Genomic DNA, 18,976 nt, shown 5'->3' with positions numbered 1-18,976 from the left:
CCGGGCGGGGCGGGGCCGGAAGTGACGTGGGGCCATTTCCGCTGCCGGCGCGGGCCGCGGGGCTTCGGCGGCCTGGGTCGGGACGCGCTGTACCCGCGGTGAGTCCCGCCGGGGGTGGCGGCGCCTGAACCTTGGGGGGCGGCGGGGCGGGCGCGGCCCTCGTTCCCTGCGCGCCCGCCCGGCATGCGCAGCGCCTCCCCGCGCCGGCTGCCTGCGGCTCGCCCCTGGACCGCGCGCTGTCAGACCCGCATGCCCGCGCGTTGGCGCCGCCCTGGCCGCCGCGCCGTCCGGCCGACCGTAGCGTCCGCACGCGGGACCTCGGGGTTCCTTTATCGGACCCGCACCCGCGGACCGCCGCCCGGGGACGCCCGCACTGCCCCTCCCAGCCTCCCTGCGCGCAGCGCGTCCGCCTCCCGCGGGCAAGGCTGGGGCGGCCCCTGGGTCGTTCTGCTCCCGAGCCGCGCACCGGACCCGAGCCCGCGCGGTCGTGGCGGCCCGCGCTCCCTCGTAGCGTTTCTTGTTGGAAGAAGGCCGCACCGCCCCCTTGGCCCAGTGGCCCTCGCTTGGCCGGCCAGGCCCGGTCTGTCCGCCTGCCTTTCTGGCGTCCTGCGTCCCGCCCGCGCCCGAGACGTGCGGGGCTGTGCGCGGTGCGCGGTGCCGCCGGGGGCACGTAGAGGCGGGGGCGGCCCCTTGGAGCCTCTGCCTGGCTGGAGAGACGTCCGTCCGGCTGTGAGACGGTTCCCCACTTAGAGTGCTGAGGGCCCTGGGCGGCGGGCGGGCGGCTCTGAGGCCGACCCCACTGCCCACCCAGATGGTCCCGCGTAGAGTGGGGCGCACACGTGCTCGCGGCGGGCCTGGAGACGGGTTCTGCGTCTTCAACACATGAACACATAGCTCTGAGGTGTAAGTCTGAGGGTGCAGTGACCTCGCTTCGTTCGGGAAGGAAAGGCTGGTGCCTGTGCGCCCCGTCGGTCCCTTCGCGGCCGGGAAGAGCTCTGGACGGACCGTTTGCTCATCTCATGAAAAAGCATTGAGAGTCTTGACGTTTTCTCACGAATGGCACAACGCTTTGCAGGCCCCTTTGTGCAGTTGGCTTTGAGCCCTCAGTAAAGACCCGCTGCCACTTCTCTCTGCCTCACTCACTCCCGGGGAAGCCCCCGGCCCCTCCTGCACCCCGCCGCTGGCTCACAGTGGGGAGGGGTTCCGCCCCTCCCCCACGGCTGTTTGGCGGCCAGCAGAGGAGCTCAGGAGTGGGCCTGGTGAGGAGATGCTCCTGAGCTGTTCTCAGTGGGCGCTGCTGACGTTTTCGGTGGGATGCTTCTCTTGGTGGTCTGGCTCTCTGGCCTCCTGCCCACCCAATACCCAGAGCCCCCTTCTGGTCGCTGTGACGAGCGGAAGTGTCCCTTACACACTTTCCGACGTCTTCCTGGGAGGTCCTGCCCGCCGTCGAGAGCCACCGTTGGTGCCGGAGTCGTCCACATCCCCACGGAGACCTGGCTTCCTTATGATCTTTGTGACGAGGGTGTGTCTGTGCTTGTACTTTTAGCACAAACACAAGGTTTCCTGCAGATGGTTCCCTCGGGCGGTCACTCTTCTGAAGGGCTCTCCCCTGTGTGTACCTGGTGGACAGGTGTTTCTTTTTGGTGGGAAGCGCGGTGTGCTTGCCGTCTGGCATGACGAAGGGTCTTCGGTGCAGCCAGCGTGGGACAACCCCCATTGCTGAGGACCTTCGTAGCGCTCGGATGGAACCGGATGCCCTTAGATTCGGAGAGGCCTCGGGGGGAAGTTCCACGTCCTCTTTGCTGTCTTGCTCGTACGTTGGAGGTCCTCTGTGATTGGTACCCAGTGGTTTGGGATGCTGTCGGTTCCCAAACTCGGATCCAGGGTTCCTTTTGTAAATCCAGCCCGTTCTCCAGGAACAACATTTCCACGCGGTCAGCCCTATGTAATAAAAGCACGTGTGTTCCTGCTTCTCCGGTGACGACGCCACTGGAACTTACTGGGTGTGGGCTCTTTGGTGCTCTATGAGGGTGATTGTGTTGAAGCCTGGCGCACAGCAGCTCTGTGGTAGGAGTAATAGTCACCCCTTGTCAGAAGCCCAGAGAGGCCAAGGTCTTTGCCTGCGGCCCCACAGCTCAGAGCTGGCCAAGGCAGGGTTCAGACCGGCTGGGACTCCACAACCCATGCCCTGCTGTGCCTCGTGTCGGTGGCTGTGGTTACCATGACCTGATTCGTAAGTGTGCGTGTTCGTGCTGAACTCTTCTGCTCTTACATTTGGAGACGGCCTGGCTCTGGCCGGTTCTCAGCGTCTGGGCCACAAGACTAGAGCCTCAGTCTCTCAGTGTGGAGCTGCAAATCAGTGCTCACTGCTTAGTTCGCAAGCGTGGCGTGTGTGCCCAGTCTTCTCTGCTCGATGCTCGATGTTGAACTGGGGCCTCCTCGTCCTCACCAGGCCTGTTAGCACAGTTTTGTTTTTATAAACAGCTTTCCTCTCACTTTTAGGAGAACCTGTTGTGATGTTTCTGAGCCAAAACTATGAGTGAATTTCGGATTCACCACGACGTCAATGAGCTGCTCAGCCTGCTGCGTGTCCATGGAGGGGATGGGGCTGAGGTCTATATCGACCTGCTGCAGAAGAACAGGACACCCTATGTCACAACCACTGTATCTGCACACAGTGCCAAGGTGGGTTCCGTCCCTGGTGCTGCGCTGGGCACCGGGCAAGCTGGGCCCCGTCCTGGTGTAGCCTGTGCACAGAGTTCACGAGTTTCCTGACAGAGCAGCTGTAGCATCACTAGTGTCGATGGCCGACAGCACTCGTGGAGGCTTTTCTTGGACCATGTCCTCTGCTCAACTCTGTGCTTCTGATGCTTCCTCATACAAGCTCTTGTCACCCACCCTGTTGTACAGATGAGTAAATGGAGGCTCGGGGAGAGTGCTGGGATGTCAGCCTGACCTCAGAACCCAGGTTCTGGGTCCCATGAGGAAGGAGACTCCTGTTCCTCTGCACGGAAAGGAAGCTCCTCGTGGCGCCTGGCTGGCTCAGTTTGTGGAGCAGCTGGATCTCGGGGTCATGAGTTCGAGTCCCACGGTGGGCGTAGAAATTACTTAAAAAAAATAAAAAACTTGAAAAGAAGAGGAAGCTCCTGGTATTAACTGTATTGAAATCCCTTTAAAGCAGATTTTTCTATCTTTATTCAAACAATGTATAATTCAAAATTACGGATTTTTAGTAAAGAGAATTTTTAAATTTATTTTTAGAAACACACTGTGAAGCTTCAGTTATTTAAATACGTTAATAATGGCAGCAGGAGAGTTAGGAAAACTTACTGAGCAGGCAGTGTTTGGGAACACAGAAGTGAACGTGATTTATTACAAAGGGAGCACCGAAAATCAGTGAGCAGACATAACCCAGAGCCGAGCCTAACTCCGGAGGGAAGAGCGCTGAACGTAGGAAGCAAGTGCATAAAATGGTAAAAAAATCCAGGTGGCTGTTTCCTGATCTCAGGCTGAGGAAGCAGGAGGGGAGCTACAGAGGAGTGTGTAGGGCTAACCGCGTGTTGGGTGTAAGTCTTACTTCAGACGTATGGGATCATTTAGCCTACCTAGTTGCACTGTTTCGGTTTTTGTGTTAATTTTCTGGAAGATTTCTTTTTTAAGATCTCACTTGTTTATTTGACAGAGACCACAAGTAGGCAGAGAGGCAGGCAGGAAGATAGGTGGAGGCAGGCTCCCCGCTGAGCAGAGCCTGATGTGGGGCTCGATCCCAGGACCCTGAGATCACAACCTGAGCCGAAGGCAGCGGCTCAACCCACTGAGCCCCCAGGCGCCCCCTGGAAGATTTTTAGAAGTTGTTTGCTATTGCCACTGAATCTCTCATGTTTATGCTTTTGAGGTTAAAATAGCAGAATTTTCTCGTACTCCAGAAGATTTTCTAAAAAAGTATGATGAACTGAAATCTAAAAACGCGAGGAACCTTGACCCGCTGGTGTACCTGTTATCAAAACTCACAGAAGACAGAGAGGTAACGGCTGTGTGGGCTCGCGTGGGGAGTGTCGGGCAAGGCGACTGGGACGCGGGTTTCTGACGGGGCTCGTCGGGTGGGATTGCTCCGATGGACACTCACGAGATTTGCTCCGTTGACACAACGCCTCTGACGGCACATTTCTGCCCCCGTGTAGCTCCTCGACGTGACGTAGGAACGTGTCTGTGGAGCTTCAGAAGGGACGTGACTCGGGCTGGCGATAAACTTGAGAAGTAGTACAGCCCTTACCTCCCAGGCTGGGGGCCTTTATTTTTCATCTTGTCAGATGTGTTTTCGTGTGTTGTGCATCGGACGTGTGCTGCCCGCCGCACTAAGAAAAGCACTAGTGTCGAGGCTGGCAGAGCCGCTGCACCCCCAAGCGTCCAGGGAGGGGATCGGCCCTCTCCTCTGCAGGCCCAGGGCCTGTTCAGGGGTGCAGGGTGTGGCTAGGCCCATTTGACCGCCCGCGCTGGGGAAGGGCAAAAGGACGCGGTCCCGCCGCAGCCTGGGAGACGGGCAGAGTGTAGCCAGAGTGTAGCGAAAGGACCGTGCCCTTGGGCGTGGTATCTGGGGAGTGGCTTTCGGGCGGCCTTGGGGTGCTCCTCCTCTCCTGCGTTGGAGCCGTGGCACCTCGCAGCAGCAGACACCGAGAGACGGGACTGCAGCTCCAGGGCTCGCGGGGGTCCTGCCGTCCCTCCACGTGGAGTCGGGAAGGAAGGAGCCAGGGCTGGCCCGTGCGACGCACCGTCTCGTGTGTTTCCAGACGCTGCAGTATTTACAGCAGAACGCGAAAGAGCGCGCGGAGCTCGCCGCCAGTACTGCGGGCGGCGCCGCCAGCTTCAGCGCCCCGGCCGCGGCCTCCAGGATCTCGGCACAGGAGCTGGAGGAGCTGAGGAAGCGGCTTGGCAGTGTGGCCGCGGGCTCCACGCCGCAGCAGGTACGCAGCCCCCGCCGCCCTTGCGGGGGACAGCCCTGGACCACAGGACTGGACGACGGTGCAGGAAGGTTCTGACCCACCAGGCTGTCGGGCTTGCCTGCTGGGGACCCTCGCGTGGCTCTCAGCCTCCGTTAATTGTGATTTTTCCTTCCCCTCAGTTAGTTTTTGATAGTTTGTTTTTCTGAGATTGTACTTTGTAGATCATTTTCTCTGCGCCGCTTTCTGTCTCTCATGCTTAGAAGCTGCTTCCTCCTGCTCTGCATTTCATGTCCTGCCCCAGCACCTGGCTGTACGAACTGAGGGTCTGGGCAGGGTCTCTGCTTGTCCAGTTCAGTGGCTCCGACAGGCACGACGGCCAGTGCTGGTTGGGACTGTCTTACATCAGCACCGCGGGTGTCCTCACTCTGCTACCCTGTATGACAGATGAGCAGATGGCTTGCACCCACCCTCTCTGGCCACCCTTGACCTGGAACTTCTGAAAGCTGGGTCCCTGGAACTGCCCTGGTCAGCCCCCGGTGGCCTGTCGCACAGGAGGGCCACTGCTCTGGGCATGTGCTGCAGGTGCTGGCCTCTCCCCCTGGCCCTAAGGGGCCTAGGTGGGGGCCCCCTTCTCCACTTGGCTGTCCCTGGAGCCTTGTCTCCACCCATCAGGTCATGTCTAGACTTTGTGCCACCAGGAAAAAGCCATTGAATCTATGTGTAGGTGTGCCCAGGAAGGGTGCGGCCTGTTCTGGTGCTCCTGGTGTCCCTGGGGGTCCTGCAGACCGAGAGCCTGAGGAGGGGTGGGGTCCCTGTCGTACAGCCAGCGCCTGGCGCCGTGATGGGCCTGGAGATACTCCTTTCTTCACATCTGTACGGAACCTTCACGTGCTGAGTGACTGACTTCTCCCATGCCCTCGATGTCTGTTTTAAGTGTTGGTACTGAAAGTCTGTTTCTTTTTCTTTTTGAAAATACCCTCACCAGTCTCTGGAACTTACAAGAAAGCTGCTTCGAGATAAGCAGAACAAAAAAAATTCGGGCCAGCGCCTCCCGGTCTTTCCACCGTGGGTGTACGAGAGACCCACACTGGTGGGGGATTTCCTGACTGGCTCAGGCGTAAGCACAGACGCGGCTGTGCCTATAGGTATGTGATGCGCGTTTCCAGTATCCGGGCGCCCTTGAGCAGCGTGGCGCGCCGACCTTCCTGAGTTCTCGTCCTTGGTAGCGCTAGGCTCTTAGGTCCTCACTGCCTCGGCGTGTCCCTTTCTCTCCCCACCCTCCCCCCACCCTCCCTGCCAGGTGCGTCCTTGGGGCTTGCTCTCAGGTCTTCCTTGCTACTTCCCCTTTGCAGGGTGACCTCGTTTGTTTATTGCCTCCATTGCGATCCCAGATCTGTACCCTCAGGACGTCTCCCTGAACTTTGGTCTCCCGTGGGCATCTGTCTGTCGTGTGTGCCTGCAGTGGGGCTCCTGACCTTCCCTCTAATGTCTCCACTTTTCCCATGGTGACTGGTGTCACAGTTCACCGGGTCCCGGAGCTGGGGGCGGCACCTGTGCTTGCTTCCCCCGCTGCACCGACCTGGTCCCAGGTCCCCCACCTCCCTCTGCTGCTCTTGCCCAGACGCGGTCCTTCTGCTCTCACTGGCTTGGGGCTCAGCACCTCCCCAGAGCTCCCTGTGGTAAAGGAAGGTCTGGATCTGCCCTGCCTAGTGCGGGGCTGTCTGCTGGATGTAGCTCCTGGGCGATGCGGTGCAGCTGGTGTGGCTGAGCAGTGGACGTCTGTTTCCCTCTCACTTGGCCCAGGTAGCCGCCGCGTGGGTCCTCGCACCCAGCCCTGCTGCCGTCATCGCAGAGCTGGCGGCTTTGAGCCTCCGGCCTGTGTCCCGCGTGGCCTGTCTGGTGACTCCCCCAGCGCTGGCGGACAGGCCTCCTGGCCACGCCTCACCGTGCAGTGTCCCTCACCCTGGCTCGCTCCCGTGTCCCTTCAGAGCTCAGCCTCCAGGCCAGCTGTGCCGCCCGTGGCTGTTCCTTTCCTCGGCCTGTGACCTGGTCCTTTTCCGTGTGCGGGTAGGGTGCTGGAGGGGCATGGTGGCGTCTGTCCCCAAGGCCAGGGGCCCTACCTCAAGGCCAGCTGACCTGGTGCTGTACCCCTCACCCCCCACTGAGAGCGTCCACTGGGGCTCTAACTGGGGCGATGCTCAGATTTCAAGTGAGTGGTGGTGGGGCTTGGTGGCAATTCCTAGACGGCACCCCCGCGCTTGAGGAACAGGAAGCTGCACCTCACCGCTTCAGTCGGAGCCGTGAGTGAGCTCGTCCTGACAGCCGCGGCGTCGGGAAGAGGAAACGGAGCTTGAAGTTCACGCGACCCATGCCACGCACGGACAGGTGGCTGCTGGGTTCAGAGCCTGTGTCCTGCCGTCAGCAGGCTGGCATGCGGGTGTGTGACGCCAGCTGAGCTTTTGTGAAGTGACGTGTGGGGCTGTGCCGTCCGGAGCCACCAAGCCTGGGTTCTGGGATGCCGTGGGGCTGACGGGGCCACCCCCTGGGCCAGCTGTGCAAGGCTGGGCTTCAGGCAAGGGCGCAGAGACACCCTTCTGTCACTGCCACCTCTGGCTCCCCACGCGTGGCGGTCTGTCCCAGTAGGTGCTCGGGAGGATGGCGAGGGTTGTCCTGGGGCTGTGAACCGAGAGGGGCAGGGAGCTGCTGGGGCCAGGAGGCCTTTGGCCGGCGGCCTTGGTTGATGGCACAGGACTGTCCTCGGTTAGATGGTGGTAAGGAAGCCTCCTCATATGGCACACACGTGCTGGAAATTGTCACCGCTTTAAAGCCTTCAAAGACAGTCTTATCCCATGGCAACCCAGACCTGTTAAGTTGTAGTAAGTGCTGTGAGAACGGCTTCCGCCAGAAGTGCTTCTTAAATCCTTAACTTTATCCTCTTAAATGTCGAGCTCTTACTTGTGTCCGGAGGGTTTTATCTTCCTGGTGCTTTAGGGCTGTGGCACATTGCCCAGGCCCCACCTGTCCTGTGCTCCTGGTGCTTTCCGAATCCCGGCCTTTGTGCCTCCCTGGGATGAGTCAGATCCCAGTGAACAGCCGGATTCTCGTGGTCATGAATGTTTGAGGGAATCACAGGGAAATCAGCAGAAGGTACCTGAGTAGATGGGGTCAGGAGAAAGGCCAGTGGGAGTGAGGGGCCCTGGAAGTGAGGCCGTGGCCCAGCTGGTGTCTGCGGCCCACAGGCACGCTGCCCCTGGCCTCCCAGGAGTCGGCCGTGGTGGAGGACCTGCTGTATGTGCTGGTGGGTGTGGACGGCAGGTACATCACCGCCCAGCCCCTCACCGGGAGGCAGAGCCGCACCTTCCTCGTGGACCCCAACCTCGACTTGTCCATCAGGGAGCTGGTGAACAGGATCCTCCCTGTGGCTGCCAGTTACTCCACAGTGACCAGGTAGGCGCCCGACAGGCCTTGAGGCTGGACGCAGGCCTTCCCGGGCACTCTTCACCCTGTAGCGCACCCTTTGTGTTCGTGAGGTCATTTGAATCCTCTTCTAGAAAGCGTCCTTGTCTTGTTGCGACTGGTCTCGTACCTGGCACGGTTCCGAAGGGCCTGGGGACGAGTGCAGGGGCTGGTGTCTACATGCTTGAGAGGGGAGGGGGCTCAGAACGTCTGACCTCTGATTAGAACATGTAGCCTCCCCTGCTCATGGGTCCCGGGTGCTCTTTTCCCTCCTAGGTTCATTGAAGAAAAGTCTTCCTTCGAGTACGGACAGGTGAACCACGCCTTGGCGGCCGCCATGAGAACCCTCGTGAAGGAGTACCTGATCCTGGTCACACAGCTGGAGCAGCTGCAGAGGCAGGGCCTCCTGTCCCTCCAGAAGCTCTGGTTCTACATCCAGCCAGCCATGCGCACCGTCGACATCCTGGCCTCCCTGGGTACGTGCCTGCCCCCACCTCGCCACACCAGCCAGGCCCTGCGAGGGACTTGGGGCAGCGGGCAGGCACCTTCCGTGGTGTGTGCGGGTGAAACTCCCAGGCCAGGCTCGAGGCGTCCGTTCTTCACCAAGGACACCAGGGTGTGAGGCCAAAGCCTCTACTGCTTCCTGTTTTAGTTTGTGGCAGGAAAACTCTGGAAGCGCTTACTGATAAAAGCTCATCAGTGATTTCGAGCTTACGGTTTGAGTGTCTCCCCCAGAAGGATCATCTGCCCCTAGAAGGAGGTCCTGGTCTGTCGTCACCTAGCTGGGGCAGCACGGGCACCCCTTCTCAGCTGACTGCCGCCTCCCTCCTGGCAGCCACCTCGGTGGATAAAGGCGAGTGTGTCGGGGGGTCCACCCTGAGCCTTCTCCACGACCGGAGCTTCAACTACACGGGCGACAGCCAGGCGCAGGAGCTGTGCCTCTACCTCACCAAGGCCGCCAGTGTGCCGTACTTTGAGATTCTGGAAAAGTGGATCTATAGAGGGATAATCGATGACCCATACAGGTAGGACTCGCGGAGCCTGAGGGAGTCGGGTACGACAGCCGCGTGCAGCCACGCAGCCCAGAGAGGCTTCAGCACGCCGAGGGGCGCTCCTGGCCTCGCCGTGGGCTTCCGTCCCGGCTGGCGAGGGCTCCTTCCCAGCCTGGGGGTTTCAGTACATTCACGGAGCCAGGCGGCTCGTGGACAGCTCTGTCGCGTTGAGTACTGCTCAAGCACTTTGAAAGTCAGGGCTAGAAGCAGTGTTTTTCTGCTGCTGGTTCCAGTAACAGTCTGAGGGGAGGGCCTGACAGGGAACGTGTTTTAAAACCGTGCCCCGCTGAGTAATGTCTGAAACAGGCACGAAGGGGTTGCACCCCTGCCGTTGGGACCGGCTCCTTGCCTGGTTTCGCACGGGAGGGAAGTGCTGCGTTTCCTGACGGCTGGGACCACAGAGAGGTCAGCCTGCGACCCGGGGCCCTGAATTCCTCAGAGCCTCAGAGCGGGCGCACAGCTGGGCACTGACGGGTGACACTGCTCATGGGCGTGGGACCTCCCGAGCCTGCTGGGCTGTCGAGCTCGGCTTGCCGTCTGAGAGCGTCCTGTGCTCGCCAGCGAGTTCATGGTGGAGGAGCACGAGCTGCGGAAGGAGAAGATCCAGGAGGACTATAACGACAAGTACTGGGACCAGAGGTACACCGTGGTGCAGCGGCAGATCCCCTCCTTCCTGCAGAAGATGGCCGGCAAGGTGCTCAGCACAGGTGAGCCCCGTGCCCCAGCCCAGTGCACACTTGCCCTCTGTCCTGTGGCTCTGTCATTGCGTCTCCTGCTGCAGGGCAGGTGCCCCGCTGTGCACAGGGCTGGAACAGCCTCCGCAGGGCCTTCCTGCGCCTCGTCGTTGTCCTGTCCAACTCCTGTGGCTCTGGGTGCCATTGTTTTGTTCTCTGGCCCTGGGAGGTTGTCTCACAGATGACTTTTCTCCACTACCTTGTTTCTAGAAGCCATTGACAGGAAAATTTCTTTCCTGCTCCCAGCCGGCCCCAGACATGCGGCTTTTCCACACCAACGTGCAGCTCTGCTGCTGCCTGGGGACACCCGCTGGGTGTCCCGTGAATTCACCCAGTCCCGGCACGGACCACCCAGGGTTGGTGGGTGTGGGCTCCTCGGCCTCAGAGCTCAGGCTCTCAAGGCGGCCCCCGCGTCTACAGTGCGGGGCCCTAGGCCACCTGCACGGCCATCTGATGCGGCTGCGCGTTGGAGGTTCCCCTGACGCCCCGGTGCAGGGTTGGCCATTTGCTAGTGCGGCTCACGGAACTCAGGGAGACACCGTGTTTTCTAGATCACCACGTTGTTAGCAAGGACGCGAGCGAGCAGCCGCGTGAAGAGGTCCTCGGGTCGAGGTCTGGGTGGGTGCCGAGCACGGGAGCTCCTACGCGCCTGGCACCGAGGGCGCCGCCCGCGTGCAGATGTGTTCAGCACCCGGACACGCACCTCGCTGCTCCATGTAGGGCCTTAGGGAGGTTCCGCGACGCAGGCGCGAGTGAGGGGATCTTTGGCCGTTGGTGACTTATTCTGCCTCCGGCCCCTCCCCCTCCCGGGCACCAGGGGGCGGGACCAGACCTCCAGCCTCTGGTCACAGGGTTGGGTCCCTGGCACGCAGCCCCCATCCCGAGCCGTCCAGGGGCCGCCCGGAGTCACCTCGCGGGGACAAACTCAGCTGCTCGGAAGGGCCTCCTGGGTCTCGAGGTCGCAAGGGTTGTCGGAGCTCGGTGCCAGTGGCGGGGACAGAGGCCAAGGGTCCGTGTCCTTGTGGGTCACTCTCATACACCACCACAGGAAAAGCGGTGAAGGACATGGGCCTCAGTGGCCCAGTGGTGTTCCAGTCGCCATCACGTGGGCTGGGAACCGGAGTTAGAAGCACAGAAGGGCTGAGGTACTAGACAGGCTTAAGCCAGGGACTCGGTGGTCAAGGATGCGGTTGGAAGACGACTGAAAATCTCTCTCTCCGAAAGCTTCTCGGAATTATTTCTGTGCTCTTGGTCAGAAAACCCTGGCTAAGAGAGAGCCCGGCCCGTTACAGCACTTAGCGCTTCTGTCCTTTGTGGACATCAGTTGTGTTTCCCTGCCTTGTGTAAAGGGCTCTAGGACCATGTTTCCAGGCCCCAGCTAGTATTGGGGTCACAGTATCTGAGGTTCAGGCCTGTGGTTTAGTGTCTGTATATAGTGACATTTTTTACCTGTTTTCTTCTGGTCTTTTCAGGAAAATACCTGAATGTAGTCAGAGAGTGTGGCCACGATGTCACCTGCCCAGTGGCCAAGGAGATCATCTACACTTTGAAGGAGCGAGCATATGTTGAGCAAATCGAGAAGGCTTTTAACTACGCCAGCAAGGTCCTGCTGGCCTTCCTGATGGAGGAGAAGGAGCTCGTGGCGCACCTGAGGTCAGCTGCTGCCTTCTGCCTTCTCACTCAGCTCGTGGAGCCCTCCCGGTGTCTGACTGAGGCCAGACCCTGTTAGCATCCCCGTTTTGTCACTAGAAACACGAGCACGCTGCCAGGTCGTCTCCAGCCTAAGAACCTTGCACATTTGTGACCCTGCCGCCTTGTTCCTGCTTCCCAAGAGGCTCAGTGGGGCCGTGTCTGCCAGCGTTACCTAGTCAGAGGTGGTCCGGCTTGCCAGCCTTGCCCCCGTGCAGGGCCACCAGCCCCTTCTGGGCAGTGTTTCTTGCCGTAGTTGGACACAGAGGTCCTTCCCCCATGCCTAAGAGCTGTTCATTCCTGCTCTTCAGAAGCTGACCGCCGGTCTCCCCTTTCTAATGTACGTCTCTGGTCTATGGCCTTAGCCCCCTGAACGCACCTGATCTTGTCTGATGCAGGAAGCTGAGCAGGGTTGGGCCAGTTAGTACAGTCTGTGTACTTCTCCATGGGGAGTGCTGCGGGGCTCGGCTCACCCTCCCTGGGCCGTACGGCCCACACCCAGCCGTGCCCACCACGTCGTCCAAACCGCGGGTGGTGGTGGGAGCCGTGTGTCTGCACACAGCTCTTCCTTGTCGGCCGCCTGTGGGTTTTCCTGAGTCTGGGCCGCTCTGCGTGACCTCTGGGCCCCACCTGCTCTTCAGGTCCATCAAGCGCTACTTCCTGATGGACCAGGGGGACTTCTTTGTGCACTTCATGGACCTCACCGAGGACGAGCTGAAGAAGCCAGTGGACGACATCACGCCCACCCGTCTGGAGGCGCTCCTGGAGCTGGCCCTGCGCATGAGCACGGCCAACACGGACCCCTTCAAGGATGATCTCAAGGTGGGCCGGGGGCGGGGCCGGTGCTGGGGCCAGGGCAGCACCCTCAGACCCGTGTTCCTGTGTCCAGAGAGGTGGAGCGGCCGCCTGAGCAGGACGGCTGAGGTGAAGGCCGGGGGGACCGGACTCCTGCCGGTGCTACCGCAGCTCACCCTTGGGCAGCACGGGGTGCACCGAGCAGGCGGCTTTCTTCATCGGGACAGTACAGTGACGTGAACGCGTTTCCTTTTCACTAACATCTCCTCCTCCGTAGCTTGCGTTACCGTGAGGCACACCCCGTGCTGCGGCGCACGACACGCATGCCCGTCACCCGTCTGCGAGCCCTCCAGGCAGCTGTCGGCTGTTGGCCACCGGGGTTAGGGAGGTCAGCAGACCCCGTGGGTTTTCGGCTGAACCAGCATGTTCACAGTCAGCCATGACTCGCTGCGTAGTTCCTTGTGTACGCCCGTGGGTACCTTACGGGCCGTCTCCGCACTTCTCCTTTTTGGCTTGGTGGAAGCGGCTGAGGCCTTACTGGCAGACACTCGTTTCGTAAGCTGGCCTTCCGGATGCTGGGTCCGTGCCAGAGGAAGCTGGGTCGGTCCTGGACCTGCTTCTCCAGCTCATGTGGCAGCCGGGCCGGGGCCACGGTCGGGACGCAGTGCTTTTTTCTTACGAGATTTTATTTATCTGACAGAGACCACAAGCAGGCATAGAAGCAGGTGGGGGCGGGGGGGACGCAGGCTCCCTGCCGAGCAGAGAGCCCGATGGAGGGCTCGATCCCAGGACTCTGGGATCATGACCTGAACCCAAGGCAGAGGCTTGACCCAGGTGGGTGGCGACGCTTTTTTCTTTCTTTCTCAAGATCGATCTGATGCCTCACGACCTCATCACTCAGCTGCTGCGGGTTCTGGCCATCGAGACCAAGCAGGAGAAGGCGATGGTCCATGCCGACCCCACTGAGCTCACGCTGAGCGGTCTAGAGGCCTTCTCCTTCGACTATGTCGTCAAGTGGCCCCTGTCGCTGATTATCAATAGGTGAGCGTTGGTCCTTCCGGCGCTGGCTTCCGTGGACATGCTTCCAGGCTTGCAGGGATGGCAGGTTGTGTCTGCTCAGCAGACCGCTCGGAGCGGCTGTGCACTGTCACTCCTGCGCAGGGTGGGCCGCCCGGCTCCTGGGGTACAGGACGGCATCGGTGGTGTCAGAGCCTCGGCCACCGTGTGCCGTGAGCATCACGATGGTCAAGGCCAGCGGCGCCCGCCTGGTGTCGCTCAGCATCCTGTGCCCCTCGTCTTGCAGGAAGGCACTGACGCGCTACCAGATGCTTTTCCGGCACATGTTCTACTGCAAGCATGTGGAGCGGCGGCTCTGCGGCGTCTGGGTCAGCAACAAGGCCACCAAGCAGTACCCGCCTCACGCCGCAAAGTGGTGCGTCCCTCGGCCACCGCACGCCTTGCCCACAGCTCTCGAAAGGCGGCTTGTCACCCCCTTGTCCCTTGATCCGGGACAGGTTTCACACTGTGGCGCAGGGCCGTGGCCCCCACAGCGGACGCTGGCTCTGTCCCTCTGTTGTCGGTCACCGGCTGGTGACAGCAGGTGCCGTGTGTGCCTGTGTGTGGGCGCTCAGAGGAGGGGCCCCAACCACGGAGCGGGGGGCGCGCGGTGGCTGCAGCAGGAACCACCCTTGTGCTCACGCAGGTTTGCGGGCGCCTTCACCCTGCGGCAGCGGATGCTCAACTTCGTTCAGAATATTCAGTACTACATGATGTTTGAGGTGATGGAGCCCACCTGGCACATCCTGGAGAAAAACCTGAAATCCGTGAGTCTGAGCTTAACACGCCCTAACACTGTACAGGCTCTGCACCGACCAGGTCGCACCAAGTAGGTTCTTGGAGGGACAGAGGGTCGGACGTTGAGGGGTGAGCGCTGCGCCTGCCCCGGGCTGGCGATGACGAGAGAGCAAAGCCCTCCGCGCACACACAAGGCATTTCCTTAGGAACATGGCCTGCGTGTGTATGAGCCCAGCCGCGAGTGTCGGGGGGCAGGGAGCCTAGGGGCTGGGGTGGCTCTGTGCCCCCCTGCACACTCCAGGCCTGTCAGCATGTCCCAGAAGTGTGAAGGGACAGCAGCAGCGTTTCCTTCTTTCTGTGCTTAAGAACCCAAACCCTGGACTTCCGCCAGCATGTTGAGCACCCAAAGCCATTGGGTCACGTAAGGAAAGGACACAACACAGAAGCGTGCAGAGCCTCGGCCTGGCCCGTGTAGGCCTGTCTCCTCGCACAGTCCTGCTGCGAGCCAAGGCGGGTGCCCTCTCTCCGCACAGGCGTCCAACATCGACGACGTCCTGGGCCACCACACGAGCTTCCTGGACAACTGTCTGAAGGACTGCATGCTGACCAACCCCGAGCTGCTCAAAGTCTTCTCCAGACTCATGTCCGTGTGCGTCATGTTCACCAACTGCGTGCAGGTGCGCCACGCGCCTGTGTCCCCGAGCCTGCTCCACCGCCGGGGGCCGGGGCCAGCAGCTGCCGCGGCTCCGACCTCGGCCCTGTGCTGGGCACCCGGTGTCTTTTTGTGCAGTTGCAGGGACGACTCAGTTACGGGTATTTGCCTCAGAATGCTGGCACAGAGAGTAAGTGTTGGGAGGCAGAGGGGGTGACTCGAGGCTCACCAGGGCTCTAGAGCTGGGGAGTCTAGCTGGAGGGCGTGTGACATGGTAGCCGACCTCTGGGGCCAGGAGCCTGGGAACCCGATCTGTGTGGGGCTCACTGTCCTCAGAAGCCTGTCGGCAAGCTCCCGGACGGGCACCCTTGGAAGCCCACCCTTGTGGCACACCGCGGCCCCGAGTCCACGTCTGCTGCCCCGTGTGTGCTGCTCCGAGTCTGCAGACGGGGCCTCAGCTGTGCGGTGGCACGTCCTTTACTGGGGCCGGGTTCCTGGAAGCTCACTGCCGCGTTTCTTCCTGACCCCAAGAGATTTACGCAGAGCATGAAGTTGGACGGCGAGCTGGGCCGGCTGATGCTGGAGCACGGCACGATGCTGGGGCCGCCCACGGAGGCCGAGCGGGCTGAGGAGCGTGCCCAGAAGGAGCTTGCTAGGAAGGTGTGCAGCGTGCGGCTCCTCCGCAGGCCCGCTGCTGGCCTGCACTCTGTTTTCCTTTTCGTTAAAAAAGGCTCATCCCAATTAGGTTCCGAAACTGAGCTAGAGGATCTCCTCTCCAGACTTGTCCAAACCTCAGCTCGGCTGTGCGTGAAGGCGACGCCACAGTTCCCCGGAGCAGGGCTTGGGGTGCCCGCGGAGGGCCTGCCACACAGGGCCCTGCCGGCGGTACAGTTAGAGCCCAGCCTTAACTAGAAGGGCCGGGTGTGTCCGCCTCCTCGGAGGGGATGCTGGGGATGCGGCCCCGCAGCGCCAGCCGCAGCTCCGGAGGGCGTCCAGCCCTGTGCTCCCGGCCCACACCCTTGTGCCGAGAGGGAGCCAGGAGACAGTGCTGCGGCCGCTTAACAATCCGAGCCGTGTAAAGAACCCATGAGGGGCGCGGACTTGCTGTTTCCATGTGGTGGGAGCAGGGCAGGGCACCCGCTGCCCGAACGGAGTGAGTCTCTGTGTCCCACGGCCTCAGGAAGTTTTATGTCGCCTTAACTTTTATCACATGAAAACTTGCGCAATTCCCTCCTATTTTCTTTTTTTTTTTTTTAAGAAGGAGGGGGAGGGAAACCAAGCTGGTGGAGAGAGGCCAGGATGGGGCTGGGGCTCATGGTGTCCGACTGCGCCTTCCAGCACGTGGCTGAGCACGTGGATGCCCCCCAGCTGACCTCCAGCTTCGAGGCCACCATCAACAAGTTTGACAAGAACTTCTCAGCGCATCTGCTTGACCTTCTGGCCCGCCTGAGCCTCTACAGCACCAGTGACTGTGAGCACAGCATGGCCAGCGTCATCTCCAGGTGGGTGCGGGCGGCTTCCTGTGCGCCGCCGTGGCACCGTCCTGTGCCGTCGGGTCGGGGGTCCCAGCCTCCCCCCACGCTGCATGTGCTCCCCCACCGTTGCCTCAGGCCCCCTCGGGAAGGAGTGACTGAGGCGGGGTCTGCTTGGGCGCGGCTTCGCCCTTCACCTCAGGTGCCACCGCTGGTCGCCTGCGGTGAGAGGCCTGTGCGCCGCGGTTAGTGTTCAGGCGTGAGTGAGCGCACCAGCGTGCGCCAGGCCGCCCCGTCGGTGCCCCAGCACCGGTCCCTGTCTGTGTGCTGGGCTGGGTCGGCCTCGCCCAACACTTGGCCCCCTGAGTCGGGACCCAGGATGCTGGCAGGGCCCCCCCAGCTCCCAGCCCTGGGCCGTGCATGGCAGCGGCATCACCCCGTTTTCAGAAGAGCAGCCCGGAGGTGGGCGAGGACAGGGCCAGCGGTGCCGCTCGGGCCAGGACGTCGCTGGGGGCAAACAGTGGGGGTCATGGCAGTGCTTATTAAAGCCTGCAGGTTTGGGCTCTTGGGCCTGGGTGGGTCTTGTCGCCGCTCTCAGGAGCTGTCACGGAGCATTCCTGTTGACTCTGGGAGGGGCCCGTTGGGGAGGACAGTGTAGGAACGGTGAGGACAGGTGCAGGGAGCCAGCAAGCTGGTCAGCCAGTCTGTGGTTCTGGGGCCAGCAGGTTCCCATGGCCGGTGGAGCCTGGCAGTGACCTGGACGCCCCTCTCTGCAGAGGCCCCACTCGGATTCCCAGGGGGTTGGGGGTTGTCTGCCTGGGAAGCTGTCAGGCGTCTGATGTCCTAAGTACAGGGCCTGGGAGGTGCCCACAGCCTGAGGCCCCCTCAGGCCCCTGTGCCAGGCAAGGCCAGCCCCAACATCCCGGGCCGGGGGTGTGGGACAGGTACTCTGCTGGAAGCGCTTCTGCCTGAACTCCTAACGAGGGGTTTCTGTGGTGCAGTTCTCGTGTTGCGTGGGTGTTTACGTTCAGACGTCCGGACTGCTTGCTCCGGGAAGGCTGTGTGGGTGGGTGTCCCTCGCACCTGGTGCAGAGCCGACCCTTTGCCTGTGGGGGGGATGGGCTGCCTGGCATGGCACTGCAGGGCAGCCCAGCCTCTCTCCTGCAGACTGGACTTCAATGGCTTCTACACGGAGCGCCTCGAGCGTCTGTCTGCAGAGAGGAGCCAGAAGGCAGCCTCCCAGGTGCCCGTCCCACGGGGCCCCCCCGCATCAGTGCCCAGGGTCGCTGTCCCCGCACAGTGAGGCCACCGGTGCCGTGAAGAAATGAGTTTGGAAGCTTTTACTTGAATATCGCCAAACCACCTGTCTCTGTTTAAACATAAAGTTTGAATGTTGTCCCTGCCGTGCTGGCCTCAGGTCCCAGGGTCCTGGGTTCTGCTCTGCCGCAGCCGCCCAGACCTGCGTGGGGGCGGGGGTCTCCACAGCTGTGCCCCTCTGTGAGCGGTCTTCAGTTGAGCAGGGCCACTTTTTAAAATGTTTTTCTTCTCAAATAAAGACAAAGTGAAAACATACGGTGTTTGCGCAACATGAAGATAATTACCAAGGTGCCATGCAGGGGACAGGGTCCAGGTGCCCACACGTGGTCTGGTACACTGGCCCGGACCCCCAGAAATCCACGGTCATGCTAGGATGGGCTCCTGGCACTAGGGGGCAGCATGGTCCTCTCGCTGTCACAGGGCCTGCCGGAGGCTGGGTGAGTCCCGAGGACACCTGCGGCGGGGCTGGGGAACCTGACCCCGGCCTGCCCCACGGCTGGGACCCCCACCACAGTGCTCTGCAGTACTCCTGCCGTGCTGCCCACCTGCCAGAGGTCACGTGTCACTGTCCCAGTTCAGCTCTGAGCACCTGCTTCCGGAGAGGGGTGTCCTGGTGGGCAAGGAAGCGTGAGAGCCAGAAGCAGGCTCCTGGAGGCAGCCTGGGTCCCCCCCTTGCAGCCGGGGTGTGGGCAGCCCCAGCCTGTCCACCACCTTGCACAGGAGGTACCGTGGAGCGGGGGGCTCCCGTTCAAGCCACAGGCTGTTTCCTCTTCCAGTCTAAAGCCTGTGGGGGGTGGCCTGTGAGCCGTCATGGCCAGAGCCCCGGCATTGTTCAAACCTCGCGCTGTGAGCAGAGTAGCCCGCTGGCCCCTGGCTTGGGGCCCTCCTGCCCTGCCCTGAGGCCCAGAAACCTCGTGTCCCCATCCTGGGCTCTGGGCAGGAAGCTTGCCAATGCACCTCAGGGCTGCAGGTGGTGAGGGGAGGGCCGAGGTGCATGTGGGGTCCTGGTCCTGGCAGCCGACAGCAGCTGCACGGGGCCGGTCCGAGCTGCCCACGGAGCGGAGCGTGGGCACCC

The 18,976-nt window shown here is 61.5% G+C and overlaps 1 protein-coding gene across 1 annotated transcript; it reads left to right on the top strand.

The window, feature by feature from the left end:
* The first annotated feature begins 47 nt into the window (after positions 1–47).
* LOC111144779 (tubulin gamma complex associated protein 2) lies at positions 48–18,156 on the top strand. The gene is made up of 18 exons (XM_022499231.1): positions 48–98; positions 2,503–2,685; positions 3,896–4,024; positions 4,788–4,961; positions 5,926–6,085; positions 8,180–8,387; positions 8,673–8,872; positions 9,232–9,421; positions 10,010–10,155; positions 11,655–11,835; positions 12,513–12,693; positions 13,535–13,707; positions 13,970–14,098; positions 14,369–14,489; positions 14,994–15,137; positions 15,644–15,772; positions 16,451–16,614; positions 17,752–18,156. The coding sequence occupies exons 2-18, from the start codon at positions 2,536–2,538 to the stop codon at positions 17,885–17,887; spliced, it is 2,715 nt and encodes a 904-aa protein (XP_022354939.1). The 5' UTR covers positions 48–98; positions 2,503–2,535; the 3' UTR covers positions 17,888–18,156.
* The last annotated feature ends 820 nt before the right edge of the window (positions 18,157–18,976 follow it).

This window comes from Enhydra lutris, unplaced genomic scaffold (assembly GCF_002288905.1).
Source record: "Enhydra lutris kenyoni isolate GAN:26980312 unplaced genomic scaffold, ASM228890v2 scaffoldscaffold12, whole genome shotgun sequence".
Lineage (NCBI taxonomy): Eukaryota > Metazoa > Chordata > Mammalia > Carnivora > Mustelidae > Enhydra > Enhydra lutris.
Note: the sequence above shows the minus strand (reverse complement) of the source record. Positions and strands in the feature narration are given on the sequence as shown.